The 19,060-nt window shown below is 48.8% G+C and overlaps 2 protein-coding genes across 2 annotated transcripts; both read left to right on the top strand.

The window, feature by feature from the left end:
* Positions 1–9,114: 9,114 nt before the first annotated feature.
* Positions 9,115–10,598, top strand: FIESC28_04563 (uncharacterized protein; the record flags this gene model as incomplete). The annotated part of the gene is made up of 5 exons (XM_031158710.1): positions 9,115–9,518; positions 9,575–9,639; positions 9,694–10,111; positions 10,164–10,226; positions 10,277–10,598. The coding sequence occupies 5 exons, from the start codon at positions 9,115–9,117 to the stop codon at positions 10,596–10,598; spliced, it is 1,272 nt and encodes a 423-aa protein (XP_031017219.1).
* A 4,629-nt stretch (positions 10,599–15,227) lies between these two features.
* On the top strand, positions 15,228–17,828 carry FIESC28_04562 (uncharacterized protein; the record flags this gene model as incomplete). The annotated part of the gene is made up of 1 exon (XM_031158709.1): positions 15,228–17,828. One exon carries the CDS (start codon positions 15,228–15,230, stop codon positions 17,826–17,828), a length of 2,601 nt encoding a protein of 866 aa, XP_031017218.1.
* Positions 17,829–19,060: the final 1,232 nt, after the last annotated feature.

Here is a 19,060-nt window from a genome sequence, read left to right as displayed (position 1 = left end):
ATTGACAAGGGGGAGTTGATTGTCGCGCGGCAGGTGTGTGTAGTAGGTAGATATTGGGACTACTGTAGGAGCAATAGTATGCTTTATCGCGAAGATGTTGCGATTTTGTTTGGTATGTAACGAGATGAGGCAGGCTATTACTGTGGTGTCTGTTTTTTTTTTCCTTTTCTCTTTTCGGTTCGACGTCGTATTTTCGCTTCGTCTTGTTTAAGTAAGGACAGAAGCGGTCGCTGCCTGGCGACCACTGTACAGTTTGCGAATAAAGTAGCCCAACCAGCTTCGTCCGAGTGTTCTGATCGATGAGAGGACAGTTGTTGTCGTTTTGTGAGTGAATTACTGTCCTTTTCTCTTTGTGAGAAAGAGGTTTTGTGCTTATGTTGTTGTATGTATCGTAGGTAGATGCAATGACGACAAGTGGTTGGTTCTTAGGCCGTGAATGACCCAGATCGCGTGCCAGGCTCTTATTGGATTACATAAGTCATTGCTTTGGAGATCTGGTGTTCAACATGATGACCTCGTGACTGCGGATGACGATAAAATTATTTGTATTACTTGAGAGGAAAGAGATTGAATTGTTCTTTATGGTCATGGGTTTGGTATGGCGTTTGTTATCTCTTTGTGCGTTTGAAAGGTTCTATTCAAAGTCAAATGCATCACAAATAGCCCCAACAATCATCCGCAGAATCACCACTTAACGTATCACCTAATCTGCTGTATGGCATCAACACAGCACTGGAACAGAATGCATTAATTATTCACGCAGCAGACCATAAAGATATGCATCTGAAAGATCAATATGCTCTCCCAACCTATGGTCGGGCTGATGATTGCCATTACCTATCTCGAAGTTGACTTACCCTGTACTATATCCAGAACACCACGCAAACTTCTCGAACATCATCGTCGAGAGTTCTGCAAACTCTATCTTTGTAGCCCCGAGAGATGCGACAACCCCTAGCAGGAATATATGAGTCTGAATTGTTCGCCAAATTGTAGTTGTGTGGATGAAAGATCAGTTGACGGACCAAGATGAAGTGCCACAACCAACACCACCCTTTCAACTCAACCGTGAAACCGTATACTGACACAAACATACCCAGCAATTCAAACTAAACAAACAGCTTGGGCCATCTAAAGAGATTGTTTCAATCTCATCTCAACTTGGTCTATGGTCGTTGCATGACACGTGAGTTCACCGACAGAGACCCAGCCATGACATGGTTATAGCACCATACAATTACCGACTGTTAAGCAGATTAGGCCTATCAAACAGAAACAACCTAAATCCAACTAGGTCCGCCGGTTTGACGTGCTTATGGGCGGAATCTCCCGTCTGATCCTGATCCTTCCACCGTGATCCTGATACTGCACACAGCCTTGAAAAGGCATAGACCCCTCAAGGGTCACTACCCATCTTGTGAGAGGAAAGAACCACAGCCACCCCCGTGAAATCCATACGTAAGAGGGCCAACTCTGGTTCGACACGTTAGCCGCCGGGTCATCAATTTGAGCGAGGATTAGCATCAGTGCAGCAGAGGCTAAAGCCTCCAACTTGGCCCCCGTCGACCTGCATCCAGCCACCTGGGATACTGCATGGCACCGGGCCAGGTTCCGCCTTGCCACTGTTCGAATAAGGGTTCGTTCAAAAGTCGAGACTCGATCTTGTGGGCATGGAACAGAAAGCTGCGGCCGTTGGAAGGAAGAAACCCCCGAAGGATTCGAGTCGGTGGTTCTTCTCGACCCACCCCTCTCTGGTTGGATCGTACTGCAGAGATGGGTAAAAGGGAGAGAAGAGGAAAAGGGGTCAAGAAATCAAAGACCTGGTATAGAGAAGGATATGTTCGGTAAGGATACCGAGACCCTTTTGCCGTTATTGTTGAGTCGATGACTTGCCACTGTGGTCTCAGATAATTATCGTCACTCGCATATGTGCATCATATAGTTGAATTCAGTGGCAAAACACCGAATAAACGTTGCAAGCGCATTGAATCTGATACTGGTGGTGCAGATCTTCCTAGAAGATAGAGTATCATCACATCAGGCAACTTTTCATCTGAAATTTGAGATCCAAGCTCCTTGATTCTCGATGCTAGAACCAGGTTAGGCGTTCTTCAGATGCTATATCTCAAACTTGATGGAGCATTAAAGCTCCTTCCTCCCCTTAAACGTGGGTTCTGCACTCTTCGTCCCATCATAGAAGTTTCAAGAGTCCAGGTGTAGATCGACAGGAAGAGCGCAATGCCCATTATGGCAACAAGGTGACTGCCGGCCAATTCCACTAAGATCTCCAAGATAGTTTCAACGCATGGATTCGATCCTGAAGGAGCCGCCTCACAGCTCTCTAAAGAAGTTGCCCTGACATTAGATTAGCATTAGTCGGAGCCACAAGTGTCAATGTTGATGAGCAGGAACAGCTTAGTTTAGTGTATTGCACACTGACCGCACAAATGTTCTTCAAGTGTTCTTTGAGTGGAGGCCGAGGAAGCATGTGTAACCGGGTCTTGTCGGATAGTAGGATCTAGCAAGCTTCAAGTCCATACTGCGGAGACTTAGCATTTGTCCTCGATATACTGTACAGCTAAGGATGTCCCAACACTCAACGCCAGGGGCGAGCGTGAGTCTGCCAAAATCCCAGACAGGCTAAGAACTTGACATATTTCGCTTGCATGCATGATAACGAATTGGCGTCAGTGCCCTTGGCAACAACAACTCATGGTACGCATCCTTCTCTCAGAGAGAGCGAAAATGGAATTCGCACATCAGGTGTTTCACTAAACAACACTGCCTCGCGACTCATCAGATGTAGGAAATACCTCATCATATTTGTGAGTGTTATATTGCAATTTGAGTATTGAAACAACGTGGTGGCTTGCAACGTTATGCTCGGGGATTAAGCACTGCGTAGCTCGGGACCGAGAAAATCAGCTGTGACTAGGATACTGGGTGATCAGCAAGACTGCTACCCATGCTGTTGGGTTGTCGTTGTGTACTGTACTGTACGACCAAGCACCCAGGCACCCCAGCACTTACACCACCACGACGGTTCGAGATCAGACATTTGAGGACGAGCTTAATCAGAACCCGACCTTCTGCGAGTCTTCTCTAGTGCCTGCTAAGGTTTTCCCGGCGCCGGAGCAGCCGTTAAGGCTAATGTTATAAGTATCGCGATGTACATGATAGCGTACAATAGATGGACATGGCGGTCATGAAACCAGACCAGGATCCTTGCACTCGAAATGATCGGGAGGGGGGTTGTGGTTTTGCTTTGACAGTGGACGTCAACGTCAACTAATGGGAACTAGTCGATCTTCAACACATGGCCAGCATGTGCCTCGAGTCTTCACTGCCGAGACCAGGTTAACGAACATGACATGGACAGCCTGTCGTGGTATTGTTTGAGACCCGGAATTCACCGAGTCAGGCCAGATGAGAGGTGTTGTTGCTTCTGGTAACAATGCACTTTAGCTTCATTTCGTCATTGCTTGGTATTGGAGGATTGACCGATGAAACTTGCAGTGCTGAAGACAGCACTCGAATCATAGCAGATCGGCGAATCGGGAGAATCACGGCCTGATAGCGTAGCTGTGATCTCCCCAGGCATTTGGAATATCACAGCTTCCAATCCAAGTTCAAGTCTGCCTTGCCCTGTGATTACCCTTACGCCCACCCTCAGACATCATGCACAGGCCCTTTAATTCCGAAAGGGCATCGATCGTCACCTAGGCAGCGACATAAATCAAACTTTGCCGGTTCTACGGGCTGCATTAATAGCTCCAGGTTAACTGAACACCCAGCTTGGCCCGCGTCAAGGCTCAAACCAAATGGAAGATCAAGCCAACATGTTTCGACCGGAGCATATCGCGGTGTGATCTAGTGCTGTAAGGGATCGCAGCCGTTTCGTTGATCTTTCCCCTAGGGCCTTTTCCGGGGAATTTCTATAGAGTCACGGAACCGTGGGCTGTCTGAAACATGCGTGGCGTCCTTGAAATGTGAGCGAATGCGTGTGCGAGTGCTCTTAGTTCGACGGCCCTCTGAGTCGGTGTCTTAGTTTTGGACTTGGTGTCAAAGGGTAGGGTGGGGATGCCGCGCGCGTAAGTTAGCTCAGTGATCACTGATCACTACTGGAGAACTAGCTTCAGATCAGACGTAACAGTTTTGAGATTGGTTCTTCACATTGTTGTAGTACATTTCTCGAAAGCCATTAGGCTCATTGCAAGAGGCAATTCTTGGCCCGTGGTTCTTGATAGATCCTCGACTTGTGCCGTACTCTTGCATACAGAACGGGCTGAGCTGTCTTGAGATGGCTAGCGTTGTCCCTAACTGGGTTGAAGCTTGGCACAGATCAACAGCTCATGAGATATTTGGATACATACAGTAGCCAAACCTTGAATATTCGTAACAGCAAAGGAGCAGAGAACCAAGTCCACAGACCAAGCTTATAGCGCCTGCTACATGGTGTCTTGGGCGTAACATTTCTCCACTGGCTGGATCAGTGCAGGAAAGCTCCAATAACCCGAGAAATATCTTGATATGCGATAAATGCTCTCAAAAAGCAAAGAAGAAAAGAAGAAAAGAAGAAAAGAACGAAAGCAACCAATGAACGGCAAAAGCTGGTGCAAGTTCTTCAAAATGAGATGGATCATGCTTGCTGGCTCAACGTGCTTTGATCACCATCTGAGCCCATATCTTGGATCGCGATATCGACAGAGACCCGTATGTCAGAATTTCTCGAGTATGCCATAGTTGACAACTGTGACAGTGACTGAGTACATGCGTATGTAAGATTTGATGTGAATGAGTGAGCTGCCAAGCAGGGGCCCAGTTGTATAGCTATTTTTGCAACGTTTCTTCAAACAAGCGAGTATGATCGCAAGAGGCTGTGTAATGCCCCAAGCGAATATCAGCAACACCGCCCATATAGCCATTGAATCTGAGTATTGAGCTCAGCAAGCTCAGCAGCCAAGTGTCGGAGCTTTGGTAGGTTCGCCCAGAAGAAGCTTCAGCCACATGCTTGAGATCGTAGGTATTGTTTGGGGGCTGAAATGGAGCAAAAACCCGCAGGTCATGAGCAACATGATGAAGTTTGCCAGCATAGACCTTGAAGCTCGAGAACTGGGTCCCTAGAGAGACAGTCGCATCTAAGGTTCCTTTGGGTTAAGCTGTAGTTCGAGTGAATTCTTCCGATTGGTTCCCGACTGTCGGGGGCCAAACGCTAAGGCTGTTGATCCACGTCAATGTCCTTTTGTTGCACTGCGCCTTTGTGGCCCAGGACGATCCCCGCTCTCTCTCCTGTTGGCAAGTTTTTGCGCGTCTGTGGTTGATGTAACATTGTCGATTGGGTTGATTAGACGCTCTCAGCGCCTCAGCCAATCACCACAAAGTCTTTACGAGCAGTTTGTTCACCAAGCCTAAACTGTCCAAGCCTTCCTCTGCTGTCGGATGAAGGTGGAGCTACCAGTTCAGCGTTACACCCGCCCAGGGCTGTCATGATGCATCGGTCCGATGCATGCTTGAGTCCGACATTTGAAGCTGTCATTCTGGTCAAAGAATCTTCTTCGGACTTGTTGATCTGCAAGTTGAAATCGACTCCGAGGGTTCCAATGACGATGGTGCACGTTGACGGTGAGTGAGAATGATGATGGGCGTTCTTGTTACTACGCAAAGACGGCCTGACACCGACATCGACATCGACACTGAGAGAGACCGAGAGCCAGAGATGGAGGGTATACGGATTCCCGGTGATTACCCGTTATGGAAGTCGACTTTGATAGACTTTCGCGCTTAATATCACCTACCAGCCCTGTGGTTGCTTGCATGAGCCTATTTTTGTCACCTGCGGCCTGTCTGCTACCAGTGCTGTGCTGTAGGTCTGGATGTACGTACTGCCACGATAGACCTGTGTACAGCAGGTCTTGAGAGTAATTGGATGGTAAGGTGCCAATGGGGGCGATTGTGTATAGTAAGCAGACAGACAGGCAGGTAGGCAGGCGAGCAAGTAATCGACTGAGGCGACTGGGGACCCCTCTTAGGGAAGGATGAAGAAAACGAAGCGATCATGGGGCTGTGCTGTGCGTGATAATGATACTCATCCGCGTTGACGATCCCAGGCTGTTGTGTTGCATTCTGTATCAAAGACATATGGCACCCTGTCTAGGTATGGGGGAGCGGGGAAGTTGCGAGAACGAAAGCGACCATGATAAACACGGACAGATTCAACAAGCGAAAAGGCCCTGGACGCTAAGGTGTCATGAGTGGGAAACTGCCGGGCTAAGGCTGTTACCTATCCCAGTTGATATGAATTAATTAACGTCCAAGGCCAAGAGTCGGCCGCCCATCGACAGGGCAGGACAGGGAGCAAAGGGAAGGAATGATAGAAGCCTAGCGAGCTTCAGTTCAGGGCCTGTCGCCATTCTAACCATTGCGCGGCAGCAGGGAATTAGGAAAGGAACAGGCGACAGGCATGGATTGTTCATCCTTCTAGCGCAGTGTCAGTTGGGTTGTGCCTGCCTGTCTGCCAATACCCGCGTCTAAGCATGTGGATGGAACGGATATCCGTTGTGCCTGCCCTACAGGTTGACAGACAACCTACAGCCCAGCCCAGTAGAGCGGACAGCACCCTACAGTACCCCTACATACCCTACCTTCCTAAGATACTTTCCATCCAACCTGAGTTGCTCCTTCCCGCATCGCTTGTTGAGACCAACCCATCCTGGGCGCCAAAAGCGGAAGGCGTCTACTACTCCTATGCACCCGCTTCTAGATTAGAGACTCGAAATGGCTACTCTGTAGCCAACATATCCACGGCACTGGTTTCCGCGAGTCATCCCGACTTATTCCACCACACAACGCGGCATTGAATTCAGCATCATGCCTAATTAACGGGCGCGTTTTTGAACATGAACCCCTGGTTCATCATCATTGCACCGCCCTCATTATGCTGTGTTGTGCTGCTACTGCTACAGTATCTGTAAGGTCACATCAGATGGGGATGCTTCCAACCACCCTCCCCCTTCCCCTCTATTTCTCTCCCTATACCACTGTGTTGTCGTTTTTCCTGATCCCTGGGTCGTCCATGGACCGCTCTTTCTCAACGTGAGCCCACGACCTTGGCCCTGGAATCGATTGCTGTCGACCCGCCATTCACTATCAACAGGCCTATTGGATTATTCTTGTTGCTCAAGGATAATTGCCCTACCGAAACACCCAGCTGGAACTTTCATAACGAACCATTCTTGGCAAATGGACAATTAGGCAAGCCATTCGAACTCTGTTTGAACCCCGTACCATGGCCGTGCTATTCCCGTCGCTAGCAAAGCTGATGGGTCTAGCTACCTACAATTGATGATGTAGATGAAGACTCAAAGTTGACGAGACTGCGTGGCCCTACCTGCAATGTTCCTGGGTAGCTGGGCCATCTGCGTGCCTGTTTCTTGGCGTTACGGGAACAGCATTCTATCCCGCCCTTTTTTGCACAGTCTATTGGGTCGAGACGCCGGCAAAACTATCTATGTCATTGGATTGGGCCTCAGAAAGGAAACGGATAACAAGTTGCGGTTTCCGCACAGCCAAGGAGATGGCTCCTTCCCGCCTATATCGACTTCTCACTCGTCGAGTGCGAACGGAGAAGCGAAGCGCAAGGATACGAATCCCACGGCTTTCTCAGGATTCTTCCCGCCTCTGTCGCCTCTGTACATACGTGCATCTCTGCTTCCAAGGAAACGTTCGATATATGTTGATTTGTAAACGTCAGTCAACTGCCGTCTGCAAAGCATAGCACACTGCTTGCGTGGCTTTTCTTTCTAACGTGTCCCGGAACATGCCCAAATGAAGACAAAAAAAAAACAAAAAAACGATACCTTCGGGACTTGATATGACAGAACAACGCCAACTAGGCGATAAAATGTCGACGATAACCGCTTCTCGGTCTTTGGACCACGAGACGCATACGCAGATATAGGCGAGCATTCGATTGATACCAAGTCACACAATCAACCCCCATACATAAACAGCCTGAAGCAGAGCAAATCATTGATGACTCTGACGTATTTTGGATCATGTCGCGCCTCTTTACCCTTTCATCGCTCGACAAAACTGGACTGGTCAGGTATTTCAAAATACCCGCCAGGTGCGGCTCCTGCTCCAGCCCAATCTCAGGACAGGTCGGCTGTCGTCTCATAATGCCGGTCTTCTCTGCTCTTGGGTAACGTGTAGGGAATGATTGATGGGGTCTGCCATGACCCGCTTGACTTTGAGGTGGAAGAAAGAGCCCACCAATTTGGATGGAGCCTTGGAGGTGGGTTAGGTGCGCGCGCTCTCCCACTCACGACCCTTGTCAGCTCTACATCCATTCCCAGTAGCTAGCCGTCGTATGGGTACCTCGATGGCCTGGTAGGGCAATCGACATGGATCCTAAACACGCTGCCGGTCAACTCCAAAAGAGCCTATCAATGGGTGCTTCTTTTTTTCCCCGCTACGCCACATACCAACGCCGTGACCACAGGTCCCTTAGACGATGGCTCACTTACCTAGTAAACGGATCTCTTCGTTTACAACACGCCCCCCCAGTCAGTCCTTCATACTCCAAGCTTTACTCTTTCCCCCATCACTCTTCCATGGTGCCACTCCCGCAATCATTTGTCACCCTTGCTAACGGCATGTTTTCTTATTGCTCAGCGTACGCTCCACGGAACACGCTTCACTGCAATTCAGACCCTTGCAATGTACCGTCCTGTACCCATGGCTCCATGTCACTCAAGTCTCTTTCGAGGTGTCAGTGTTCCTTCACTTCGTCATGCACGTTCAACGGGAGGATAGTGTACTGCCCTCTTTCATATAAGTCGACATCCTGTCCCTGGTCGTGTTTGGGGCTCAGATGGTCCATAGATAGATCAACGTTTTAAAACCAAGCTTCGATATTTCTTCATCCTAAACAACTACACAAGGCATTCTTATAAGCCCCAATCCTTTGACCCAGCTCGTCACTTATTAACCACATCGGCACCTCACAACAACAACATCCAATCCTTTATCATCGGCTTCATTAGCTCCTCATATTTCCGTATGTCTCAATCAGAGTCTCTTTACCTGCCCCCGTCCCCTCCATCCTCAGTCAAGATGGATTCAGCCTTAGCAGATGGAAACTGTGACAACTCGAGCTCACCGCCCGCCAGATCCATTCTCAGTAGTCAAGTCTCTGTTAGCGGAGAGTTTGTACTCGGCTCGAATATCAGTACCTCGCCACAGACTCACACACTTGGACTATCCCATCAGCCTCCGGTCTCCTCACCAGATCATTACTCATCATCCACCCCCTACCTCAACACACCAACCGCCGAGTCTTCTTATTTACCTACACCTGCCTCTCAGTCCTATTCCCAGTTTCCAACCTTGGCTTCGACCGGCGTTGACTCAAACTGGAACCATTCAGACCAACTGCAGGAGGGGTCTCTCTCTCACCCACAACAGAGCCATCAACACTTAACACCAAGCTCCCGCCCATCAAGATCAACCAGCATGAGGTATTACCATTCTATACCCTAAAAGTTTAGACAGGCGCTAATACTGTTTCTTTAAGTACTGTTGCTCTTCAGTTTGACCCTGCCTTCACCATGGGGCCAAGATCAGCCTTTACATGGCCAGGTTAGCAATACTCATTATTCCTTCGCCCATACGTTGCTAACTTAGAATCCACAGGCCCTATCGAGTCGAGCACCTCTGGAAGCAGCTTGCTTAGTCCTGGACTATCTTCAATGGGACATGTCTCCCCTCAGTCAAGATCAGTTACATCGAGCCCTCCACGATTCTCTCTTTCGACGGATCAGCGAGAAGTCAAGCGACAAACGGATAGGGCACGTCGAGACTCGAGGCTTGTCAACAGAATGCGCCGTGCCAACAGCAATCCCTATGTCGATTCCTCCCCATCGGCGATGGGACTTCCCAGCACAACAAGTTCCATGAGCATCCCAGCCTACACTACCGCTCCCGCACCCGTAACACTCATGAGCGACACCCCGACTTCAATGAGCAATTCGACATACCTACAATCTTACAGCCCTTCTCTCGAAGACCAGCAACCACCTTCGGCATACCCTACCACTTACCCACAAAGCTTGTAAGACCCCTGTATCATAGGGCGGCGCCCGGACCATGCTAATCTGCGATAGACAACCCAGCTACAATATGCCTGTGGATTATGCACCTGTTTATGCTGGATCAAATCAGTATGGGTACGTTGTTGGTCTTCACATGTTAAAACATCATAGCTAACCCAAGGCAGTGCTCGATCGCCACCAGTACCTGTTGGTCAGGATGTCGGTTTTATGTACCAGGTGCCAACTGTTATGGGTCCCGGAAGCGCAAATTCGCAAGATGCGGGACATGTGAGAGTGGTGCAAAGCCGACCAAAGCCACGATGCTGGGAACATGGGTGTAACGGACGACAATTTTCGACATTCAGCAACCTACTACGACACCAACGCGAGAAATCAGGACAAGCCGCCAAAGCATCGTGCCCTAACTGCGGAGCGGAGTTTACGAGAACTACTGCACGAAATGGACATCTCCTCCATGACAAGTGCAAAGGCCGACGAAACTCGTGAGGTGTGCACTTAAGGAAAGAAAAACAATCAGGAGATGCTTCAGCTATCATTACTTCAACATTTGGGAGCTCGGAATTTGAACTGAGCCATACTAGGCGTTGGTTACTGATGACTGCACTTCACAGCGGTCTTTAAACAGGTCGGCGTTATATCTTTTGGGCAACAGGCTACAAGGCTATTGAGGATACACGGAATGGTTTAAGCCTTTGGCGTTCTATCTCACAATAAACCTAGATGGGATGGGATGGGATGACTGGTGTTGTTTAACAGGTGCAAGGCGACCAGATATGGTCACGCATGCTGGAAACATGCTTGGGATGGATGTCTGTCGAGGCAGGGACATGCACATTTTGGAAAGCCTCCGGAGCATATTGGTTATGGAGTTTGTTTTTGAGCAAAATATGGTGCTCCTTCTGCCAATACCCCCATACAATATTGGTACTATATTTCTTGTTTTTTTTTTCCCCACACTTCTATGTTACAAATATTTCTTGATATACTAGAAAGGGCTAGCGATATAGCAAGCTGCTCTACAACAAGGCTTTTGCCATTGAAATCAAAATCTCGATACACATGATTGTACACTTGGTTCTTACTGTGAGATTCGGCGAAATGGGTGACCAAGGGCACCAGTTGGGTCGTGTTGGTTGAGGGACGTGCTAAATTAGAGTACAGCACGATTGTATGTAAACGGTTGAAAAGCAGCTTAGCGCGGTGACTTAGGAGTCGGTGCTAGGGCATTGTACTCTTTACAGTACGTGTCTGGTCTAAGCCATAGGTAGGACCGTATACAGCAGGACTAAGGTAGACAGCGACTGGGGGAAGAGTCTGGGCAAATTGAGTATGCAAGAATCGAACGAGAAGACTGATTTGAAACAGGACGACCATCCAGAAAGGACGGGATGCCCCAGACTGCCGGGAAAGGCAGGCCATACGAGTGGGAAGAAAATGATCGTCGCGGCACTCAGGCCCATCCCTGCGGTCACTGCAATGCTAGGCAAGTTAGTAAGCTACCTTATGAAATTGACCAGGTTGGGTTGGCAGCACAGCCGCGCTACAAATAGCAGGGTGCAGCCAAGGCATGTACTATGTGGGCTGTGGTTGAGTGATATAAGGTCCGAAGGATCAGTACTGCCACTTGTAAGTCGACCCATTCTATTTAGAGATGATATAAGGTAGCTTTAAAGATTCAAAGCAAGAGTTGAGTTGCAACAACGCACAAAGAATAGAGAGAAAACAATAGGAAGAATCAGGCATTTATTGGTCGACATGGTTCTCGGGACCGGTTGAGGTTATTAGACCGTAGGCCCGTATCCGATCCCGCCTCGGCCCCGAGAAAAAGGACCCCCGAAAACAGACTTGGACGAAAAGACGGAAGATTTGCAGCGTCCCCCCGGCGTCAGTTGGCGAATGGTAGGTCGGATCGAGTCGGTCCCAACGGCCGACCGGCGCAACCACTGTCGTCCGCCCAGCAGGGCTCTGGGCGTCTCAGTCAGGGCAGGGCATAGCAGCAGGGCTCCTAGGAGATGGACAGGATAGGACAAGCGAGGCATGGGTACCTAGAGAAGAAATGAGAGAAGCGACCCCCTTATCCTGTCTAGCCTGTCTGGTTGCGTGGGGTCCTTTGGGATACTAGATGTACCCCTACGATGGAAGCATGTCACCCACTGGTTCACCCCCACGGCATACCTACTAACATACAGACGGATACATGTACGTACATGTACATTACCATGGGAGTGGCATGTGCATTGCATGGGATCTTCTCATGAAACGGGGGTGAGTGACAGCCACATGGTTTCTGGAACACTCAACTCAGTTTCTGGCACAAGCTGAAAGTCTGCCCTGCCCAGAAACATTAGAACTAAGGTAAACTTAACATTAGACTAAACAGCAGTGGACGGGTATTGATTAAGGGAATAGAGTGGGAATGACTGGTAACAAAGCCAAGCTCAACACTCTATTCCCCTAACTACTAACGTTCTCCCGTGCTTATTTTGACTGGGATAGGTTAACGCAATATCCATTCCTAGTGGTACGGATAGAAGGTCCTCCGCTGCTGTAGGGCTAAGTTACAGTGGGGAATCCAGGGACACCTCCCGTCTACTGCTGCACTTTTCCCCGAAGGCCGGTAAGTAAGGAATGGATGGATCTTTTCCTTCAGTATCCTCACCGTCGGGTCCATTGTCCAAGAGCGATATTCATGGGTAGCTCATCTGCTGTACAAGGCTGCAGTGAATCGAATCCTTGTATGTATATTTACCGGGAAACCGGAAGAAAATCTCAATCTCCTATTTAGTAAATTCATGACGCCACGGACCCCAGCGATTGAGTATCACTGTTACATTGAGGAGCATCAATGCTACTCTGCCGTTTCTTTTGCTCAATTGCAATCTTGCATTTTACTGCTCTCTGACCTCTGTACTGCACAGTGGGCATCGACGTGGTCCATCACTTGTGGTGACTGATGCGCCAATTGAATCTAAGTGTGACTTGACCACGTCGATGGGTCAACCGCCAAGTGTCACAGTGGATCGGATCGTCAGTATGCGAGCAAACTACTCGGACTCATCAGGTCATGATTCCTTCCTCATTCGGATAGCTCACTGTGATACTTTCAGACAGTTGACCTCAGTACAGATACGTACCTGGGTTGCATACATTTACGATGCTCCATCCTTGACAAACTGACGCGGGAGGCGTTGCTGTCATTCGAGAACCCGGTTTTCCTAGGCTGAATCTTGCTGATTAGCTTTCTGATCAGAATGGCCAACCCAGATAGACGTTCCAGAAGGAGCAGAATACAGCAGGTGGTGGCTTGAAGGATCTCAATGTCAGACATAAACCGTTGCAGAATGCTACCCTGAGCATATGGCAAGGCATAAATCATAATTCTGGCCCTGGGTAGGGCTGGAAAAAGCGGGATTTAACATCCAATCCAGAAGACTGTGCATATCAATATAATGCAAACGTGGAGGTGGATATGCCTATGTCCTCAACTTGACCCGATAAAGGGGAAATGCCACGGAGTTGCGAACAAGAACAGGTTTTGTTCCCGTGTCTTTGCCTCTCAACCGTCCATTCGGATGCAGGTACAGAGCACAGCAACACACGGACAATCAAACAATGAACCGGCATAGGGGCATTCCAGATCCTGGGGATTTCTGCATCTCCAACAGATTGGATATTCTAGTAACACACATGCTCTCTTGCTCTTTACGTTTACGTTTACGTCTACCAGGCTCCATCATCAACTCGCAGCCCACCTAAGTTCGCCGAGACAGCATGTTATAGGAAAGGCGTTTGTTGAAATGATATTAGACTGACCAGACCAGACGGTAAAATCCGTGACGATTCTTGACACTAAACAACCTTGAGCATAAACAGGCTAGCTAATTTCCCCGACCCAGGTGAACGGTCTGAACTCCTTGACTCCTCCATGCTAGGCAGACTCGCCAAGAGCCTAGAGCACAGGACGGGATAAAGCAAGCGACAAAATCGTTAGTTTCGCTCTCTTGAATATTATCCGACCGAATCGTTTGCGGCGACTCCTTCCGTGTAGTCTAATAGCTGGGTCCTTTATGCTGCCAAGCAAGGACAAGCTCTTTAGCCAGCACGTCCAGTAACATCTCAGAAGGCCTTATCGACCGAGACCTAGAGAGCCTCGACGTGTTATTGTGTCACTAAAGTGGATGAGGCGATCTCGGCTGGAGCTCTTAATCCGTACGAGATCCGCGGTCGCGCATCCATATTTATTCGGGTCCGGAAGACAAAGTCATCGGCCGAGTCGGACATGATTTTACTTTTCGCCAAAATTGTGTCCCCTGAAGAGTTTCCTTAGCTTATTTCTCCCTAACTGGGATGTGATCTGTATGGATGTATCCTTACCGTACCGTACGTGACGGTACCCTGCCGTGGGGCAGTTCCGAGGATCGTCTAAAGCATCACTGACTCTGATATAACTGTTGGATCCTTTGTGGCTGAGTCGTGATGAAACTGGTAGCATATGTCAGAAATCTGTCAGTCTGCCTTACTCTTTCTCGCACGCACTACAATTTTAATTCATCTCGGGGAGTCACGGACCATGGCAAGGTAAGATCTGATGTGATGTGAATCTGCCGACATGAAATTTCATCTCTACAACATGACTTATCCTGGTGATGCGCTTGTTGGTTGGTTGGATTCGTTTGGCCAAAACATCAGCTTACCTAGTGAAACACCGAAGAAAGAAAGTGTGATTGAGCCTCATACCTTATCTGAAACGCTGTAAACAGCCGCAGCAGAGAAAGCCAAAAAAGCATTGATCAGGATGGTACGTACCAAAGCATTACCGATTCGATTCGATTAGGTAGCTCGTTCCCTGAAGCCTCTAAACTCAACATGGTATTTCGTGTAAGTGAGTCGGCCGCCTTCATCTTCAAAGGAGTGGACCCTCTAACGTCGAAGGAGTGCGGCCCGTCATTACACTCCACAAGGGAAGGTGTGGTCCAGCACGTCACGTAAACGGCATTCGCCCTGTGCTTATCAAACACCCGCTTTTTCTCTTATCCACACGTCCTAGCAACAACCACAACAAGACTTTTGTTGACATTCTCACACCCTACCTAGACCACACCTTACCATGCGACAATGGCCTTGACAGCGTCGAGATATAGGGCACGCAAGCAAAAGGTATTCCGGTCCGTTTTCCAGACTGATGTCTCATCGCCCACGCCTCGCTCAACTCCCATCGCTGCCTCCACGGATCAAGGTGCCGCCTTTGGAGGTCCCCACGCGTCGTCATCCAAACATGCTCCCCCACCACCACCGCCTCTCTTTCATGAGACTCTCCATCATGCCGATGATCAAGTAAGGTGGGACCGGGCATGGCATGTCGTTACTTCCAAGATACAGTTGCCGACTTCAGTGGCTGTGGAAGACTCCTTTGGAACCTTACCGTCAGAGTCGCAGGAGGTCGATTTGGATGTTCGCGATTCTATCGCCCTGCTCCTCTATCCTAGCCGCTCTCTGCCTGGTGCGACTCAGACGGAGGACATCCTACTCTGGCATACCCATCAAGTACGCCAGCACTTTGTTCACCATGTTATGCCCCTGTTGGCTGCTTGTACCAGTCAGGGCGACCAGACACAAGTATTGCTGTCAAGCATCTCAACACTTGAGGCAGCTCATAGACAGTATCTCTGGGGATTGACTCTCATCGTGCAAGGTTACGACGACGAGGCTTCTTCAAATGCAGCATTTTCAAAATTCCGTCGAGACCTACATGCTATCATAGGCAACTCTCTTAACCAAGGCTTGACGGATGCCCTGACCAGTGTCTTGCGTCGCCTTATCCGACTCAATCTTGGTATAGGGAAACGTTATGATGGGTCTGCATCATTCTCAGAATCGCAAGGGGACAGCTTAGCAGCTCGTCAAGAGTTATTAGGTCTCTTAGAATCTCTGAAGAATGTTGGTCTAGTGGGAGAAAAGTTTCAAGTTCTTTTTGCAGAGATCATGGATGCCAGCATGAAAGACTTCATTAAAATATCCTACTCGGGAGTCTGGAAAGTACCCGAACAGTCAGAGACGCAATCTACTAGTGTCTCCTCTGGCTGTCTCGGTCATCTTTCTGAATGGGTTGAGAATCAGTACGGGCGTCTTGCTGTTGAATTTCTCAGCCGTCTGGAAACACATATCGCGTGGGGTGATGTCGAATGTTGGAAGGATATTGCCATAGGACGTCTTGCAACACTTCGAATTCACGAGCTCTTTGATATCTCTTTGAACTGGCCCGAAAGTAGAGGAGGACTGGAAGATCTTCGTCTGGCTGTCACAACACCACAGCGACGTCTTCAACTAACGGATACCTTCTCGATGGCCCTGCAGAAACGCTTACTTCACCCTGGCAGGTCCACCTCGGATATCCTGCAAACATACATCTCCATGATCAGAACTTTTCATGCCTTGGATCATTCCAAAGTCCTTCTTGATCGGGTCGTTCACGCTCTGCAGTTGTATCTCTGTCAAAGGGACGATGCTATTCGCATTGTCGTTGGTGGTCTGCTCTCCAACCCCAGTGAGGCCGACACAGAAGAAGGCAAGGCAAACCTCGCGGAGCTAGCAGTACTGCTGAACGCGGCATCTCAACAACAGCGACGCCAGGTTGAGGATGAGGACCTCGATTGGAACGATATGACTTGGGTTCCAGATCCTGTGGACGCAGGTGTGAACTACAAGAGACCCAGAAACGAAGACGTTATCGGTACTCTGATTAGTGCACTTGGTTCTCAGGACATCTTTATTAAAGAGTTCCAGCTAATCATTGCTGAGCGATTGCTTTCGAACCAGGCAACCTTCCAACAAGAGACTAAGGTATTGAGCCTTCTTAAGAAGCGGTTCGGTGAGAGTGCTCTACAAAACTGCGATGTCATGATGAAGGATATACAGGACTCGAAGAGAGTTGATGCGGTTCTGTGCAAGACCATCCGACAAACGTATAACGATCCTGGAGCAATTGCGCACCACTCCAAGATTCTATCACGACTATTCTGGCCTAGTCTACCCAAAGATCCTTTCACAGTACCAGCGCCTGTTGCAGAAATGCACAGCAGATATGAGCAGGGATTCGAACGACTCAAAACGTCTCGAAAACTCAACTGGCTGGACCAGTTGGGCTCAGCAACTGTCAAGCTCGACTTCGAAGATCGCTCAGTTGAGCTTGAATGCAAGACATACGAAGCTGCAGTCATCTACGCGTTCCAGGATGAGAACAATGAAGGAGAATCCGGTCCTACGCAACGAACTTTCAACGGAATATGGCAAGAACTCATGATTGACGAGGACCTTCTTGAGCTTGCTATCAAATTCTGGATCTCCAAGCGAGTCATTCGTGATGTTGGCAATCAAACCTACATGGTATTGGAGCAACTGGACAACGCAGATGAGGCTGGAGAAGCAGGTGCTCCTGATGACGGACAGGATGATGTTGGTGGCCAGCCATCTCCGCGCAAACCCAAGATCGACTCCAAGGAGCAGGAGCGGCGTACCGTCTACTGGCAGTTCATCGTGGGCATGTTAACAAACTCGGCGCCAACTATGCCACTTGGTCAGATGTTAATGATGATGAAGATGCTGATTCCCGACGGCTGTTCATGGACTAATGAGGAGTTGCAGGAGTTTCTGGCAGAAAAGGTGGCGGAGAATAAGTTGGAGCTAGCTGGCGGCAAGTATCGTCTGCCCAAGAAATGAAACCAGGCTACGTTGGCCGTCAGCAAACGGCTTATGAGTTAGTTTTCCATGTCTCGGGCTTGAAAGAAACGAGTCCTAGATGCAGTGTGACCTTGTCCGAGGTGGTGGAGGTATTCGCGTATGCTTGCTGCCTGTACAAACAAACGGAACCGACCAGAAGCCGTTGGGAGCCGAGGTGAAAGTTTCTGGTGATATCATATATCTTTTGCATTGGCGGAGCAGGCAAGGAATGGATGGATATCTCGGGCTCTTCCCTTCCGGTGAAACCATGAGGCCTTTCTTGACCAAGCGACAACGCAGGGAATATAAGGCCTGCTCCCAGGCTTAGGAGATATTCACAGGGTTGGTGCATTGACGCATGCTTTTTCATGCTCCCGCATGTCGTGCCCGGGGGAAAGGGCCATTTATGTATCAGTTTGTGCGCTGTTCCCAACTATAGAGCCGAGGTCGGGTAAAGAACCCAAATAGGAAGTAAGAGTTAGACAAAAAGAAAACCACCTAGAACAATGAGATCCCGAGTATATGTGAATGTCACCGTGATATGAAGAATCAGGCGAATAAAATGTTTGCGAGGTGCAAAGTTTTCAGCATTCTCGAGCTTGACGTGTTACAGATGCGAGACTAAAGAGCGCTCCAATAATGTGCAAACAAGAATCAATCCGATGTTTGAGGCTCTGGTCGATGTTTGGTCTGATTCGTCTTATAGATTAAAGTGGTTGCAGTTGTTGGCTCCTGTGAATTACGAATGATCAGCAGACGTCGCGACTGGCACGAGACTTGAATTTCGATCATGCTGTGGAGGGACAAGTCGAAAAGTGCGTGCGAGAAGAATCTGCTGAGGATGGTTGCATACTCATTAATCATGATATCAAGTCTGAGCTATTATGGGCTTGTTTCTTCAATATCAAAATAATCGGCTTTTGCTTGGACGTTTTCTTCCGGGCCGTGAGCCACTTTGTTGCTCAATTGTTGAATGCCCGGGCTACTGGAAGGCTACCCTAAAGCTGTTGATAGGTTAGTAAGTATGACAAAGCCTTGACAAGAAATGCTTACATGGATGGAGCATCACAAAATATAATCTACACTGGCTGTTTAAAATATTAATATTGGATCTCAAACTCAGCTATGTGTGGTTTTCTCATGCTGTGCCGAGCCGTGTCTACTATCGACGCAGGTGTCCGCTCGGATGCGCCGTAGCATCCATATAGTACGGAGTACCTTTTCATTGATGG

Source organism: Fusarium coffeatum, assembly GCF_003316985.1.
Source record: "Fusarium coffeatum strain FIESC_28 chromosome Unknown BRIP53273_contig_96, whole genome shotgun sequence".
In the NCBI taxonomy this organism is placed as follows: domain Eukaryota; kingdom Fungi; phylum Ascomycota; class Sordariomycetes; order Hypocreales; family Nectriaceae; genus Fusarium; species Fusarium coffeatum.
This window is presented reverse-complemented; position numbering and strand designations above follow the sequence as displayed.